The sequence below is a fragment of the Muntiacus reevesi genome, chromosome X (genome assembly GCF_963930625.1).
Source record: "Muntiacus reevesi chromosome X, mMunRee1.1, whole genome shotgun sequence".
Classification (NCBI taxonomy): Eukaryota; Metazoa; Chordata; class Mammalia; order Artiodactyla; family Cervidae; genus Muntiacus; species Muntiacus reevesi.
In genome coordinates, this window is record NC_089271.1 from 51,801,543 (window position 1) to 51,818,329 (window position 16,787).

General features: G+C 48.5%; 2 protein-coding genes across 6 annotated transcripts; both read left to right on the top strand.

Annotated features, from left to right (window-relative positions):
- Positions 1–338: 338 nt before the first annotated feature.
- PORCN (porcupine O-acyltransferase) lies at positions 339–10,707 on the top strand. 3 transcript variants are annotated; one of them, XM_065915293.1, is made up of 15 exons: positions 339–476; positions 1,111–1,283; positions 2,441–2,633; positions 2,968–3,011; positions 3,412–3,593; positions 3,674–3,804; positions 3,920–3,937; positions 5,161–5,175; positions 5,273–5,398; positions 5,560–5,660; positions 6,697–6,773; positions 6,866–6,929; positions 7,055–7,140; positions 8,162–8,272; positions 10,293–10,707. In XM_065915293.1, exons 2-15 carry the CDS (start codon positions 1,148–1,150, stop codon positions 10,392–10,394), a joined length of 1,386 nt encoding a protein of 461 aa, XP_065771365.1. In that variant the 5' UTR covers positions 339–476; positions 1,111–1,147; the 3' UTR covers positions 10,395–10,707. The 3 variants fall into 3 exon arrangements, with proteins under 3 accessions (XP_065771365.1, XP_065771366.1, XP_065771367.1); XM_065915294.1 differs by lacking the exon at positions 3,920–3,937; XM_065915295.1 differs by lacking the exons at positions 3,920–3,937; positions 5,161–5,175.
- A 1,104-nt stretch (positions 10,708–11,811) lies between these two features.
- EBP (EBP cholestenol delta-isomerase) lies at positions 11,812–15,816 on the top strand. 3 transcript variants are annotated; one of them, XM_065915234.1, is made up of 5 exons: positions 11,812–11,930; positions 12,906–13,267; positions 14,619–14,655; positions 14,777–14,907; positions 15,522–15,816. In XM_065915234.1, exons 2-5 carry the CDS (start codon positions 12,967–12,969, stop codon positions 15,743–15,745), a joined length of 693 nt encoding a protein of 230 aa, XP_065771306.1. In that variant the 5' UTR covers positions 11,812–11,930; positions 12,906–12,966; the 3' UTR covers positions 15,746–15,816. The 3 variants fall into 3 exon arrangements, with proteins under 3 accessions (XP_065771306.1, XP_065771309.1, XP_065771307.1); XM_065915237.1 differs by having other exon boundaries at positions 11,821–11,930; positions 12,956–13,267; XM_065915235.1 differs by lacking the exon at positions 11,812–11,930 and adding an exon at positions 12,093–12,290.
- The last annotated feature ends 971 nt before the right edge of the window (positions 15,817–16,787 follow it).

A 16,787-nucleotide genomic window follows, 5' to 3' on the forward strand; every position in this document is an offset into this window, starting at 1 on the left:
GGGCAATTTCAGGGCGAGGCGGATGAGTGGAGGAGCGGGCTTTCTCTCCTCCCTCCCCCATCTTTCCCATCTTGGCTTCCACGGATTAGGAATTTGGTGATTGGACGGTTTGTTTTTGGATGGTCAGAAGACCTCCCGACACGACCCTTCAAGTACTGGCACACTAAAAGGTCGGAAAGTTGCGGGAGCCAATGTTCCGCGAGCCGACGTCCTCCGCGCCCGGCTCCACTCAACCTCCAGCTCCTTCCCTCAATCCTCCCGCTCCCCTCCTCCTTCGTCCCCGCCCCGCTCCCTTTCTCTTATTGGCCGACCGGGCCGGCCCGGGATTTAAAGGGCCCGCTCACCGCGCCGCCCTGAGAGCTGCAGCTGGTCCCGGCCTTGCGGCCTGCGGGGGAGGCTGCCGGGAGGAGGCAGCGACGACGGCGGCCGCGGCGGCACTTCCCCAGCCCCTTGGACCGCAGCTTCCTTACTGCCAGGTAGGTCGCCGGTGGTGCACGCTCTGCTCTCCCGCTTGCATCCTGAGCCGGCCTCCCCTTGTGGGTCTGCAGTGCGTGTGCTAGGGCCCCTCTCCATCACCTTTCCAACTCCCCCTTCTGCCGTGTCCCTTACCGCCATCTCCACCTCTCTGCAGCCCCCGGGCCTGGGAAGGGCTTTGTTGGCGGCCGGGTGGGGGTGGGATGGGGCACGCGGGGGATACAGGACACCCCCAACCTCCGTTCAAGGAGAGATGCACACGGTCCCCGAGTGTCACAGGATCTCCCTCTCTGCCCTCCACATAGCGTGACTCTACCTTGCAAACCAGGGAGCCCCTCAATTTGATATACAGGCCTAGAATGTACACCATTCGATCACCGTCGGACCCGGACTGTTCCCAGTATACAAGAACACAGATCCTTCATTCACCTCAGGTCACAGGCTGTGTATGGGCACCCGGGACACCCACACACACACACATACACACACAGGGGCGGCTCAGTCTGATGTACCTGACACTCGCACCCTCCCCCCGCCATACCCTAAGCTGAAATCTGATTGCTCAAATCCATCCCTTGAGCATCATCTGCCCCATGGACATCCCAGCTAGCCTCCTCTGTGTCCCTCCTTTGGCAGGTCTATCCATCTGTCCATCCATCCGTGGGGGTCCGCAATGGCTACCTTCAGCCGCCAGGAATTTTTCCAGCAGCTGCTGCAGGGCTGTCTCCTGCCTACTGCCCAGCAGGGCCTTGACCAGATCTGGTTGCTCCTTGCCATCTGCCTCGCCTGCCGCCTCCTCTGGAGGCTTGGTAAGTGCCTGCCCCATGGGCCACCATGCCAAGCCATATCACACCTGCCACATTTATCCATACCAAGACCCACTTTATTCTGCCACATCTTGCCAAGCCAGGCTCCTATATGTCCAGCCTACCATATCCCACCAGGCTAAGCCCCACTCTACCACCCCACATCCTACTAACCTGGCCACCCCATGCACCAAGTCTCATCCTGCCATGCCAAACCATGCCTTTCAGTATCCCTGGGTTCTGGGACTCTTGAAAGCTAAGGTTCTTGAATCTTGGGATCTTGAAAGGCCTACATCCCAAGGTTATAAAATTCTGAAATGCACATGCCACAGGGCTATGAAAAGTACCATGTATCCCAAAGTACCATGTTACAGGGTTTGGGGATTCTGACACATTGAAATTCTCACAGACTATGTTTCCAAAATGCTGGCATTCTGGATTTCTAGAATCATAATACGATTTCTGGATTCTAAGATTCTGAAATGTTTCCACAAACCAGGGCATGCCTTTATCTAAAAGATAAGATTCCAAGCCCCCAAGGTTCCTATAGGATGCTGAGAATTTTGGAAATCGGAGACTCAGAAGTTCTACACTTTCTTTTTTCTTGTTCTTTTATCTTAAATGGATGTTTTATTTTTCCCCAGGTTTATCATTTTGAAAAATTTCAAAGTTACTGCAAAGCTAAGTTGAAAGAATAGTATAATGAACACTCATATACGCATCACCTGATTCTCCAACTGTCAACATCCTGCCACATTAGCTCGCTCTGTCGATTGCTCGATCATCTTCGTGAATCACTTGAATAACCTGCTGCACTTCACCCCAAATCCTCTTGCACGTGTCCCCCAAGACTAAGGACATCTTCCCCCCACCATAGCCTCAACCATCACCCCTTAGGAAATTTAATCTCAATGCTACAGTGTTATCCAATATAAGTGATTTAGATTTCCTCCAGGGTGCCCAAAACAACCTTTATAGGTGTCTCTTTTCTTTAAACCCAAGCCGCCTCCCCAGCTCCCCACAACCTGCTTTGTGTCACCTGTAATCCCACCACATTCCAACCGCTAAGCCTTTGCCTGAGCTGTGAACTCTGCCCAGGTTGCCCTTCTACCAACCCTCCTCTAATTCCCTATCATGTTCTCTCTTTCTTCCACCCGAAGGGTTGCCATCCTACCTGAAGCATGCAAGCACCGTGGCAGGCGGCTTCTTCAGCCTCTACCACTTCTTCCAGCTGCACATGGTTTGGGTCGTGCTGCTCAGCCTCCTGTGCTACCTCGTGCTGTTCCTCTGCCGACATTCTTCCCATCGGGGCGTCTTCCTCTCCGTCACCATCCTCATCTACCTGCTTATGGGGTATGGGCGTGAGTCCTCATCCCTGTACCATCAGCAGAAGAGTGGGTGGGGGTGGGTGGGTCCCCAGGCCACCCCTCATGAGACTGTCCAGGACAGGGAGGGCATAGGATGTTTCTGGAGGCGGTGGAAATCTGGGAGACTTGTTCTTTCCAAAGGGCTACACTGGACAGGTGGGACTTGAGCTCCCCCTGGAGGAGGGAGCCCTGGAGAACTCTTCCTCCATGAGGTTGTGCAGGGCAGGGAAAATATGCCCTCTCTGCACCTCGGTTTCCCCCCTTTGCCATGTCTGAGGCCAGGGGAGTCATAGGGCCAAGATCACCACCTTTTTCCTCAGTGAGATGCACATGGTGGATACCGTGACATGGCACAAGATGCGAGGTAGGCAGCCCTGGCTCTGTCCCCTGCCCCAGCCCTCCAGCCCCCCTCCACCTCTCCTAAATCCCCCCACCCTGTCTCTTTCCTTCCCCATGCTTCTCCCTCATCTGCCTAGCTCACTGGCCACGCAGCCCTCAGACTCCCCTCACGTCTGTGTTTCTCTCTACCATGCCTCTTCCCCCACCCCATCTGTCTGTCCCATCTCATGTCTGTGCCCGACTCTCTATAGAGTCAGAACGTCTGCCGATCCTGGGCCCACCTACTCCACTGCCTGTCTGACCCTGTGCCCACCTCTCCACCCTTGCACTCTTCTTTCCTACCGCCTTTCACCTGGTGATCCCCACATCCCCCCCATGGCTACCTGCTCTCTTCTCATCCACTTGACCATGGGCACCACATGTAGGGGCCCAGATGATCGTGGCCATGAAGGCGGTGTCTCTGGGCTTCGACCTGGACAGGGGCGAGGTGGGCGCAGTGCCCTCGCCTGTGGAGTTCATGGGCTACCTCTACTTCGTGGGCACCATCGTGTTCGGGCCCTGGATATCCTTCCACAGCTACCTACAGGCCGTCCAAGGTCGCCCGCTGGTGAGGCCCTGGGTGGACAGGTGGGCAGGGACCATGGGAGCCACCCTGAGGCAGTATTCATGGAGCCTTGATCCCCACAGAGCCGCCGATGGCTGCAGAAGGCAGCACGGAGCCTGGCGCTGGCCCTGCTGTGCCTTGTGCTGTCCACCTGTGTGGGGCCCTACCTCTTCCCGTACTTCATTCCCCTCGATGGTGACCGCCTCCTTCGCAAGTGAGCACAACCTTCGAGGCCTCTGCCCGGCAGGGAGGGGGTTGGGGAGGGACCTGGGGTCTCCCCAGCTCTGAGCTTGTCTCTTAATGCTTCTGTCTGTCTTCTGTTACTACAGCAAGAAACGCAAAGTCAGGTAAATGAGGGCAGGTGCTGAGGGCGAGTGGGGCTGACTGGGGCATGGGGGCATAGTCTGTAACTGACTGGTTCTGTGAGTCTGAGACTGTCCGACCATCTATCCAGTGAGTGAGTGTTTGTCTGAGGCTCTGGTTTGACCATGATTGGCCCTATAACTCCATATACAGTAGATCCTCCATTACATACTGTGTCTGTCAGTCCATCTTATCTGCTATTCCATCATTAGAAGCAAGTTATATGAGTGCAATAGACAGCAACAGATATGTGTTGGTTGGCGATGCTGACCTGTCTGTGACACTGGCTAGAAGTGTGTGTGGGTTTTTGCCTGTCAGCCAGGGACTCCTTGTGTGGGACTGGAGTTCTGGCTGGCTGGCTGGCTGTGCAGTTGTCTGTGATGGGAGCATGTGGCTGTCACTAGATAGGATAAACCTGGCTTGTCTCTAACTGTGGCTGGGAATGGATCTGTGGTGTGTTGTGTGTATGTCTGTGATGATTCTGCCAATGGATCTGCCTTCTCTGGCTCCTCAGTATTGTCCAACGGAGGGGCAGGACTGACCATCCACCCCTGGTGTGACTAGGATTTCATCCAGCTCTTTGATTACATGAACTTCTCCCCTCCTCACTGGCCACTGATTGTGTCTGATGCTGAATGAGGCTCTGAAAGGTGGAATGACTTGCCCACTGTCACCCAACTACAGCCAGACATTAATCCCAGGCCTGAATCCAGAACCTACACTTTTTCCAGTGGAAGATGTTGCCTGTCTTTGACCATGTCTGATTATACAACTGACAGGATGACTGTCTTAAGTGTAGAATTGTGTATGTGTACATAACTGTGTGCTTGATGATCTCTGAGCCTAACTAAAGGACTTCCATGTGTCTTGTGGTCACTGAATCTGGTCAGAGAGCTGGGAGTCTGACAGTATGTGTGTCTGCCCATGTAGCTGTAAGGTCAGCCTCTAACAGTGGCTGGGTCTGGATGTCTGACCAGGTGAGGCCGTGGGACCGTGTCATATCATAGAGCAGCTCACACATCGATTTGAGCCACCTGAAACTGACCAACAGGGCATGGAAGGATGGATGTGTGTGACTATCGTAACATGACTCTCACCTCTTTTGCTGCCATGTTTCTGTTTGCATTGTTGATGAACAACTCAGACCAGCCTCCAGGGCCTCTCTGACTCTCTTTCCTTTCTTCTCTGCTGCCTTCCTGACCCCTAGGGGCACCATGGTAAGGTGAGTCTACGGAGTGGGGCCAGGGATGCTGGCAACTGGGGTGTATCACACCTGGACCTGAGCATGATGCCTCTCTCTCTGGCTCCTTTTCCCCCAGGTGGCTGCGAGCCTACGAGAGTGCTGTCTCCTTCCACTTCAGCAACTACTTTGTGGGCTTTCTGTCCGAAGCCACGGCCACGTTGGCAGGGGCTGGCTTCACCGAGGAGAAGGATCACCTGGAATGGTGGGGAGGGCTGGGGGGGCTCCATCTCCCACAGGGTGCTGCCTAGAGGAGCGTCAGGGAGGAGGGGGGATGCTCCCAGGGGAGGGAATAGCTAAGAACAAAAGTGTGACTCTCAGGTGGGTTAAATCCCAAATGAGTTTGCGTGTCTCTTTTTCCCACAGGGACCTGACAGTCTCTAAGCCACTGAATGTGGAGCTGCCCCGGTCCATGGTGGAAGTTGTCACAAGCTGGAACCTGCCCATGTCTTATTGGCTAAATAACTGTGAGTCACAAAGTCATCACTCCAAGAGGGCTGGCAGTCATCAACTCACACCCCTTTTCACATTCATACAAGTTGAAGATAGTAGGGACCAAAAAACCTCCCAAACAACTCCTGTCCTTGTAGAGTTGACATTTTTGTTGGGGGAGCAGTATAATTTTAAAAAATACACAGTAGAAAAAAAAATACACAGTAGTTCAGGTGGTGATATGTGCTGTGGTAAGAAAAATAAAGAGAGAAGGTGAAGATGATCTGGGAGTGTTAGGAATGTGTGGGTGGGAGTGGATGCAATTTTAAATAAAGCAACCAGAGAAGGTCTCACTGAGGAGCTAGTCTGAGCAAAGACTTAGAGGTGAGAAAGCAATCAATGCAAATATATATGGGAGAAATGTAACAGATGGCAGGAACAGCAGTGCACAGGCCCTGAGGCAGGTGTATACCTGGCACATTTGAGGTACAGTGAGGAGACCAGTAGAGCCGAAGCAGAGTGCGCAAGGGGATGAGTGGCAGGAGGTGAGGTCCAAGAGGTGACAGAGCCTGGTCCTATAGGGGCTCTCTGGCCATGGGGAGGACTTTGGCTTTTTCTCTGAGAGAGACAGAGCAGGGGTATGAGCAGAGGAGAGCCACAGGCTGCCTTGGGTTGTAACAGGATCCTCTGGCTATTGTGAGGAAAGACGGGTGTTGGGGAGGGCAGCAGTGATAAACTCCAAAGCTGAAACTGACGGGATATGCTAAGAGTTTGGTTATAGGAGTCAGGGGAGGAGCAGATCAAAGGTGATAGTGAGGCTTTTGGTCCTGATGAATTGGAAGGGTTTAGTTGACATTGGTTACACTTGGAAAGACTACAGGAGGAACAGGTTGGGAGGGACAATCAGGAGCTAAGTTTAGATAATGTGAAATTGGAGGCCATTATAGAGAGACTTCATCCTGGGAGCCCTGAGAGGTTGCAGGTATCCTCACCCTGCCCTAATGGCCCCCTAGGAAGGGCAGGGGAAAAGCTCAGGAGACTGTTGCCCCACCTCTCCCCCCCTCCCCATAGATGTTTTCAAGAATGCTCTCCACCTGGGGACCTTCTCAGCCGTGCTAGTCACCTATGCAGCCAGCGCCCTCCTGCACGTGAGCAGAGCAGAGTGGGATCAGGATGGTAGCTGGGTGGGGGTGGCGGGGCCTCCTGCTCACTCACCTCACTGCCCCCAACCCCACCCCAGGGCTTCAGCTTCCACCTGGCTGCAGTACTGCTGTCCCTGGCATTTATCACTTATGTGGAGCATGGTGAGTGCAGAACCCAACCCAGCAGATGGGACCGGTGGCTGGTGTTGGCTGGTGGTGGGCTGGAACCACTGTTACCTGAGGCTAACCTGACAGTCTTACCTTCCCCTCCCCCTCATCTGCCCTAGTTCTGCGAAAGCGCCTGGCTCGGATTCTCAGTGCCTGTGTCTTATCAAAACGGTGCCCACCAGACTGTTCACACCAGCATCGCTTGGTGAGGATTCAGCCTAGGTAGCTGTGTGGTCAACTCCCCCCCCTCAAAAAAATTACTTCTCTTTCCATCTTATATCTGTCTCAGGGTGCCCAGCTTTCTCTTCCAGTCCTGAACCATGTTCATAACCTCACCTCTATTCACTGGCGTCCATCTCTCTAATAAGAATGTATCAAGCAACTGCTGTATACCCACTAGCGTTTATTTTCCCAATGAACATGTGTTGAGCACCTCCTGGCACCAGGCACTGTTCTAGGTGCTGGAGACACAGTGATGAACAAAATAAACCAAAATCTCAGCCCTCTGGGACAAACATTTTAACAGGGAAGACAGTAAATAAAAAATAAGTCAGTAAAGTATAGTAGCTTGTTAGGTTGTGATTAGTGCCAAGGAAAAAATACATAAGGGAAGGGGAGAGGGAAGTATCAGGGGTGAGTTGTTTCAAGTTTAAGTGAGGAAGTGACTTTTGAGTTCTTTAACTGAAGGACGTAAGGAAGGGGAGCATTTCAGGCAAAGGGAACAACCAGAGTAAAGACCCTGAGATGGGAGAGTGCTTGAAATTTTTGAGGAATAGTGAGGAGGCCAGGATGGCTTGAGCAGAGTGAGTCAGAGGGGGAGAGGTGGGCCATGTAGGTCATAGTAGCGATTTGCTTTGGTTTGTCTTTTTTTCTCATTCTTTTGGCAACAAGAAGTACGGAGAATTTCAGATTTGCCTCTAACCAGACAGCCAATGTTTATTACCATAAACCCCCAACTCAAAGCCCCACCCACCATTCTTCTTCCTCTGCCTGAATGCTTGAATCTCCCCCAATTTGGATGTTCTCAAGCTAACAGTATCCTCATCCTTGGATACCCCTTGAGCTCCCACAGGAGGATCACACCATCTCTTTTGTACTCTGGTGGGGACTGCCCTGGACATCCTTATTCCTGTGACTAGAGTGTTACCCTGGGAGCACCTGCCCAGATGGGATTGGAGGACAGTGATTAGGTCCAGCTGCCAGGCTTATCCATCTGTCTTCCACAGGGCTTGGGGGTACGAGCCTTAAACCTGTTCTTTGGGGCCCTGGCCATCTTTCACCTAGCCTACCTGGGCTCCCTGTTTGATGTTGATGTGGATGACACCACAGAGGAACAGGTAAGGGCGGGGGAGCCTGGGCTGGGGGTCACCCAGGGATGTGCTACCTGCTCATCAGAACCATAAGAACAAAGTTGTGGAGGACAAGACATGGGGACCTTGTATCTAGTGTCTCCAGCTTGTCCTTCTTTGTCCTTCTCTCCCATTGTCCCTCTGGTTGATTGATACTGTTGGATCTTTTACTTGGATGAAGTGTGCAAAATATGTTTATTTTATTTATAAAATTTATTTCCTCTAGATAGAATACAAAATCTGAGTTTTCCTTTGTTAAAAGTTAATTATTTCATCATATTGTTACTTAGGTAGAACTCGCAAGTTTTCTTTATTTAATTTGTTAAAAATAGTTTTACTTATATTGATTGTGCAAATCCTGGATTCTACTTTAAAAGTGTATGTTAAAATGTATATACTATTTTTATTCAGGTAGAGTGTGCACATTCCAGCTTTTACTCCTCTTTAAATGAAAAACAATTTGAAAGTGATGTTTATTCGTATGGCACTAACAGGATCCAGCTTTTGCTTCTCTTTTTTTTTTTTTTTTTTGGCCATGCCAGGCATCTTGTGGGATCTTAGTTCCCTGACCAGGAATTGAACCCTGGGCCACCACAGTGAAAGCACCTAGTCCTAACCACTGGACCACCAGGAACTCCCTTAGTTCAATTTTTAATTGAAAATAAAACTTTATATTTTGTCATTAAAAACAATTTTTGATTTTTCATTCAGGTTGAATATATAAAATCTGGGTTTTGCTTCTTTTTAAATAAAATTTTTGGTTTTTTATTAAAACTTTAAAAAACAGTTAATGCAGGAAATTCCCTGGCAGTCCAGTGGTTAGCATATGCACTTTCACTGTTGGGGTCCAGGTTCAATCCCTGGTCAGGGTACTAAGGTCCTGTAATCCTCGAGGCACAGCTAAAAAAAAAAAATAGTTAATGCATATCGCATGGTTCAAACACCAAACAGTGTACAAGATATTTAGGGGAAAGTCTTATTCCTACCATCTTACTTCCATCCTCTTATGGGTACCCACTCTTGTTCATTTTATTGAACTATTATTCTAAAATATAAGCATAATAAGCAGATATAAAAATATTTTTAATTCCATCCCCCTGGTTTTTACCCTAAAGGTAACACATGAATGACACTGCTGCATGTTGCTTTTTTTTCACATAATTCCTGAAAACTTCCCACATTAAGACAGAGTAGGGACTTCCTTGGTGGTCCAGTGGCTAAGACCCTGTGCTTCCAATGCAGGGGGCCTCGGTTTGATCCCCAGTCAGGGAACTAGATAATGCATACTCCTACTAACACTTGTCACAGCCAAATAAATAATTTTTTTAAAAAAGACACAGAGTATCCTCATTCATTTTTTCCATTGTGACATAATATAGTTTGTCCTTTATCAGTGAACACCCAGGTGATTTTCCACTCCTTTTCTATTGTAAGTAATGCTACAGCACGTAATAATGTCACATCTATGTGGATTCACAGAGGAGCAGACAGAACTATAGGATCTAGTCTTGATAGCAATGGAGAAGTTACCTTTTCACCCTCCCACCAGCAGTGTGTGATCCTGTTTGTCACAACAATAACAGAGTGCCTCTCAGACTTCACAGATACATTTGTCAGTTCGAGTGGAGGGAGGTGATGCATGAGGCTGAGTATCTTTTGATATGTTTAAGAGTAATTTCATTTTTTTCCTTTTCTGAAAATGGCATACTCACCTCCTTTGCTACTGTTTGTCTTTTTAAAAACTCAATTTCTAGGAACTCTTTATATATAAGGGAGAGTACAGGTCAGAAAGTGGGATTGCCTTGTCTCGTATTTAAATTTTTTAAAGAGGAGAAAACACAAAAGAAAAAAGACTAAGTCTGCTTACCTTTCATATATACTCAGTCTCTTCTCTGGGGCCTCACTCAGGGTTGCAGTGGAGTCACAGAAACATCCTTGAGCAAAGGATGGGTTTTCCTGAGATCTTTATTCTTGCTGAGTGGGACCAACCGTCACCTCTTTCCCACAGGGCTACGGCATGGCATACACTGTCCACAAATGGTCAGAGCTCAGCTGGGCCAGTCACTGGGTCACTTTTGGATGCTGGATCTTCTACCGTCTCATAGGCTGAGACACATCTGTGGACCATCACAAGCTCCCTCAAGACCCCTCCTCAGGGTGCCAGCTCTGATGGGTGATGAGGGAAGGCCCTCTAATTCTTGACCCTCTCTCCATCCTTGACCCCCCTCAACACCCATACACAAACACACACACACACACCATTTCCATGCCTGTCAATCCCCACCCCACCACAAGGCGGGAAGGGAGTGGTCCCTCCTGGGGCCTAGGGGTGGGGGATGCTTGGGGAAGCAGAGAGGGGGAGATCCAGGGCCTCCCCGCCTTCCTTTTCCCTTTTTATACAGTTTGTTATTATCAAATAAAAGTAGGAAATATACAAAAGCCTCTTTCTTCACTGCTCAGTGGGGAATAGAAATGAATTAGGAAGGGGACACAGCATGGATAAAGGTTTGGAAGCTAGAAACCATGAAGAGGGAGGTTGTGATTGGTTTGTAGTTCATTTATCATTCATGATTGAATGATGAGCCTGAGGATAGCAGTGCTAGGTCTGAGTGGGACCAGGACAGATTGGATACCTGGATGTGGGGGAGGTCTGATTCTAATTGTTCTAATTGGCTGAAAAACAGGAATTCCCATTCTAACCGGTTGCCCTGACAGGGACAGTGGAGGAAAAGCAAGACTGAGGAAGAGTTGATGCCTATTGGTCCTTAGGACTGAGAGGTGTGGATTCTAATTGGATAGAAGGCCTGGGTTGGGTCTGGAGACTGACTGAATAGTCTGGGTGCCCACTGGGTTAGAGTTACAGAGTTTCAATTCACTCTTAAGTGTTGGCACAGGGTGTTTGAGGGCCTACGTGTCAGTTGGTCAGCAAGGCTGAGGGGCTTGGGTTTTGATTGGTTCTTCTAACTTGAAGTCAGGATGGCGATGGCCTGAGGGAGAGGCAGAGGCAGCAGTAAGATTTGATCTGTCTGTTAGTCATGTCCAACTCTCTGCAACCCCATGGACCGCAGGTTCCTCTGTCCATGGGATTTCCCAGGCAAGAATACTGGAGTGGATTGTCATTCCCTTCTCCAGGGGATCTTCCCGACCCAGGGATCAAACCTGCATTGCAGGTGGATGCTTTACTGCTGAGCCACCAGGACTTATTTGTATTGTTTCCTTGCCCATTTGGGGGGTTAGGATTGAAGGTTGATCTGGGGAAAGTTTTGGTTGCTCTGCTTTTACAAATGAGGGCAACGCAATGCTGATTCAACAGCAGGTAAACACCCGATTTCTGATGGGGTGGATAAGGGGTTAGGGAAACTGAAGCCAAGACTTGCCACAGATTGGCTTCTGGCTGAAAACGCCCACCAACCGTGGCTTCTCCGCAGCAAAAATGGTACCACGCGTGAGGGCGGGTCGGCGGCACACAGACAATAACTATTGGTTGAGAGCAGCACTGGCCTCCTTTCCAGCTCCTCCATTGGCCAGTTCCATAAGGCGGAACCTGTGAGGGGTTGGATTTGAAGTATTGATATTTCGGAAACAGCGACCGATCTTAGAGAGACCCGGGAACCTGTGGGAGAGGCCGCTGCAAACGCGCTGTTGAGTGAGTGCCCTCCGCCTGAACTGCCTTTCCATCCCTTAGCTCGCAATTGCTAAATGGCCAGCTCTCGGCGCGCCTGCGCGAGACCCTTCCCCCGCCCCCGCTTCTCCCGCAGCTTTGCCACTCTCACCATCCCCACGCGCCTGCGCTGGGCGGTCGGCTACTGCGCGGTTGTCGGGACTGCAAAAGATCTGCCTTCTCATCGGGCAGCTGAACCAGAGGATTGGATCAGTTCTAGTTCGGATTGGTGGTCTCTGTATTTGTCCCTCCTCTTTAGCTCCTTTTAGCTCTTTAGTTCCTCTTTAGCTCCCGGCGCAAGGCCCCTGCCCTCCACTTTCCTCTTTCTTGCGGGTTGGCTGCAGGGTGAGCAATTTCGGGAGGGGTCGGATAATCCCATACACTGAACCTGAAGGTGTAGTTCTGATTAGTCATCTTTTTTGTCTGTCCTGCAGTTTCCAGGACTATGGGGAGGGTAATAGCTTTACGTTGCAGGATGCAAGACAGTGACCCCTGCAAATCTCCCCTAGCAGACCTATGAGGCATGGCACCGGGCCTGGCTCCTGTGTCTCCCCCAGCGGACTGTAACCCCTGAGGGCAGGGATCAGGCCTGGTTACTGTGTCTCCTTCGCCAGAGCATGACCAATGAGGGCTGGGACCTAGTCTGATTCTTGTGTCTGACCACCAGACTGTGACCAATGAGAGCAGAGACTAGGCCTGGTTCCTGTCTTACCCAATGAGATCAATGAGAGCTGGGACCTGTTCTGGTTCCTGTGTCTACCTTATATGGCTCCCAGAGGGCAGGAACAAGCTTTCAGTTTTTCTGTGGACTTATGTTCATGTTTTTAAAATAGTATATAATTAGATTTTTTTAGTTGAGTCAGTCTTAATCAGTTAATTGAATCCACTTACATTTCTTGTCATAATAAACTATTTGGATATGATTTTATGATCTCATTCTATGTCTTTGTATTTGTTCAGGTTTTTTTGTTTTTAATTCTCTTTTCTGCATATCCACACACCACCATCAGCCTACAAAGACATGACCACCAACGCCAGCCCCACGCACCCCTACTGGCCTCAGCACCTGAGACTAGACAACTTTGTGCCTAATGACTGCCCCACCTGGCATATCCTGGCTGGCCTCTTCTCCGTCTCTGGAGTCTTAGTTGTGACCACATGGCTGTTGTCAGGGCGTGCTGCGGTCGTCCCACTTGGGACTTGGCGGAGACTGTCCCTGTGCTGGTTTGCAGTATGTGGGTTCATTCACTTGGTGATTGAGGGCTGGTTCAGCCTCTACCACGCGGACCTTCTCGGAGACCAAGCCATCTTATCTCAACTCTGTGAGTCCTGGGTTCTTCAATATGCTGTGGAAGGGAATTTCCTGGGCAGGGATTGGCTTAGATGTTTACCTACCCACCAACTCTTATTCCATTTGTTTAAAATAAATTTTTAAAATTTATTTAACTTTTGTTGCATGTATATTCACATGGGTCCAAAATGAAGCCATTTAGAGGTATGCAGTAAAAATCTACCTTCTATCCACCAAGTTTCCCCAAATAATTGCTTATGTTTCTTTTCAGGGTTTTACACATAAATTACACACATAAGCCTCAGTTTGCTCAACTGTAGAAGAGGGATAATAGTCATACCCAAATACATGTAAGACACTTAGAACAATGTTTGGCAGACAATACATGCCATATAACTTTATTATCATCATCATCATCATTTTAATTTTTCCTTTTGTATAAATGGTAGCATGCTTTTTTTTTAAATGAACTTTGCTTCTGAACTTTGCTTTTTTTTGATGAGGACACTCATAAGTTTATGAAGAGCTTGAAAGCATAAATGTTACAGAATTATTTGACTTTTCCAGTATTAATAGGTATTTCCCCTAATCTTTTGCTGTTACGAACAGTATTCCTTTTTGGCCTCATGAATAAATCTGCTAGAACATTCTTCTGCAAGTCTCTGTGTGGAGATCTGCTTTCGTTTCTCTTGGGTAGATGTGGAGGAGTAGAATATCTGGGTCCTGTGGTAGATGTGTGTTTAATGTTTTGAAAAACTGCCAAACTTTTCAAGAATGGCTGCACCATTTTATATTCCCACCAGCAGTATATTAGAGTTAGTTTGTCCACATCCTCATCAGTACTTGCTATGACTGGGTGTTTATTAAATTTTAGTCCTTTGAGTGGATGTGAGTGATATCTCATTATGGTTTTAATTTGCTTTCCCTTAGTGATTAATAAGTACCTTTCATGTCTTTATTGACCATTTAGAATCCTGTTTTGTGAAAAACCTATTTCAGTCTCCTGTCTAGTTTTATATTGGGTAATCTATCTTTTCCTTAGTGATCTCTGCTTACTCTTTCATTTACTTATCTGTTCACCTTCGAGCTCTCTCTCTTTCTCTCATTGGCTACTTTCCTCACTCCATCATTTACACCTGCCTGGTTTTATTCCACAAACATTTATTGAATACAAGACAATCACAGGAACACTTAATGTTCTGTGTCAGGTTTGCACACATTATCTTGTATACATATAAAAACAGCTGCCCCATTTCACAGATGAGGAAACTGAGGCATGGGGAGGTTATAAAGCCTGCCTTCTTACATGAGCCCTCGGCTCTCACAAGTCTGACTTCCTTTTCCTGCTGATGTTCTTCATATAAGTTTCTTGTCTTCTTCAGGGAAAGAGTATGCCAAGGGAGACAGCCGATACATTCTGTAAGTGTTTGTCAAGGGAGACCTGCATTGTTTTGGGGGGAGGTAAGTCAGGGAGCATTAAGGGGTGCCTTGTAGGTAGAGCACAGTTATGCCAGTGCCCCCTCCATCCTTTCTCTTGCAGGGATGATAACTTCATGATATGCATGGAGACCATCACGGCTTACCTGTGGGGACCACTCAGCCTATGGGTGGTGATCGCTTTTCTCCGCCAGCAACCCTTCCGCTTTGTCCTACAGCTTGTGGTCTCTGTGGGTGAGGAGAAGGCCCACAATGGGTGCTTGAGGGCTTGATGGGGGATCTACAGACATGGGGGCATTCCTGCGCGTGGGACTTCTCAATTGTGCCCATCCAGGGCTGAGTCAGACTGAATGACAAACTCCCTGAGGTTTTGGAACAGCCATGCCCCTCCAGGCCTGTGTTCTCAATCCAGGAGAGTTCATTTCTCCTCCCACTCCATCACAAAGTCTCTCATGAGGGTTACAGTTACATGAGGTGGCCCAAGGGAAACCCCAGCATTCTTCTGAATCAAGATTCTGAGATTCCTTCGTCTGAAATTCAGTCCTCTTATGTTCTTATGTTGTTAGCTTTCTGGAAATGTGAGTTCTCTTTAGTCCTAGAATCCTGAGCTGTCTTAAATGAAAGGATTTTGAGTTTAAATTCTGAAGACATGAACTCTCTTGAGTTCAGAAAGTCTCAGCTTCTGATTTCTGGAATTCTCACATTTCTGATTTCTCAAATCTTCAGTCATGTGATTTCAGAACTTTTATGTCTCTGAATTTGGGAATTCTGAGCTCTAATAACTTGGAAAATGGCTTGGAATTGTTCCTCTTCCTTACGGAGTTTCCTTCTCCTTCTACCTCCCACAGGTCAGGTATATGGAGATGTGCTCTATTTCCTGACAGAGTACCGTGATGGATTCCAGCACGGAGAGCTGGGCCACCCACTCTACTTCTGGTTTTACTTTGTCTTCTTGAACGCCCTGTGGCTGGTGCTGCCCGGACTCCTCATACTGGATTCTATAAAGCAACTTGCTCATGCCCAGAGCATACTGGATGCCAAAGCCCCAAAAGCCAAGAGCAAGCAGAACTAAAGAGTGATGAACTAGGCTTAAACACCGGCTATTGAGGAATTCTTAATCAGGAAATAAAGATCTTGACCCTATACTGAGAGATCTTTAATTATTAACCCCAGAGGTGCCCCATGACTGACACTATAGATCCTTCCAGCACTCATTCCACAGACCACCATCCTTTCAGCCATAGACCAGCATCATCATCCCATAGACCTCGAACCTATGACCTCACAACTTTCCATCACTGACCCCACAGATTCCCCTGATGGTTAATTAGATCCATGAATCACATCTGTAAAGTCTTTTAAGGCATGATCGTCCATCCACACCCTTGGCATTCTCTCCAGAATGTACCCTTTCTTGTTTTGAAATATGGTCAGGCTGAGAATTTTCCAAATCCAAGTTCTTCAGTTTACTCAGCCTCTTATCTCCTGATCAGGTATCCCACAAATACCCCATTACTAACTCCATATATCCCCTATTACTCACTCCAAAGAACCCCATCACTACCTTAAAGATTCCCATCGCTCACACCAAAGACCCCCACAAAAGTCACTCCACTACCCCACATACTCCATCATTAACTCCTAAGATACCCATCACTCTCCCCACAAACAGCCTTTCATTTGCTTAATTGACGGAGAGAATCATTCACCTCACAGACCTCCATCACACCACAGACCCCATCACTTGCCCCAAGAGACCTTCCATCACGTACAACTCTATGACTCATTCATAGATTCCCCCATCATGTGTTGCACAGACCTTATCACTCTTCTACAAAATGCCCTATCATTTACCCCATAGGTCTCTTATCACTCACCATAGATCCCTCAATCACTCACTCTGTAAACTCCCCATAATGATTTTGAAGAATCTATTTACCTTACATTCCCCATCACTCACCCTATAGATCCCCAATTACCCCACAGATCTTCCATCACTTAACCATATCCTATCACTCATCCCACAGACATCCCTTCACTCACCCCACAGACTACTTATCATGTACCCACAGATACCCCTCACCCTACAGACCCCTATTGCTCATCCAGCAGTC

Bases quoted from the DNA above. Each gene is read 5' to 3' on its own strand.
- PORCN (XM_065915293.1), top strand. From the start codon at position 1,148: ATGGCTACCTTCAGCCGCCAGGAATTTTTCCAGCAGCTGCTGCAGGGC. The intron at 5,399-5,559 runs GTGGGGAGGGCT...TTTTTCCCACAG, and splicing joins GAGAAGGATCACCTGGAATG to GGACCTGACAGTCTCTAAGC. The intron at 6,930-7,054 runs GTGAGTGCAGAA...CATCTGCCCTAG, and splicing joins TATCACTTATGTGGAGCATG to TTCTGCGAAAGCGCCTGGCT.
- EBP (XM_065915234.1), top strand. From the start codon at position 12,967: ATGACCACCAACGCCAGCCCCACGCACCCCTACTGGCCTCAGCACCTG. The intron at 14,656-14,776 runs GTAAGTGTTTGT...TTTCTCTTGCAG, and splicing joins GGAGACAGCCGATACATTCT to GGATGATAACTTCATGATAT. The intron at 14,908-15,521 runs GTGAGGAGAAGG...TACCTCCCACAG, and splicing joins ACAGCTTGTGGTCTCTGTGG to GTCAGGTATATGGAGATGTG.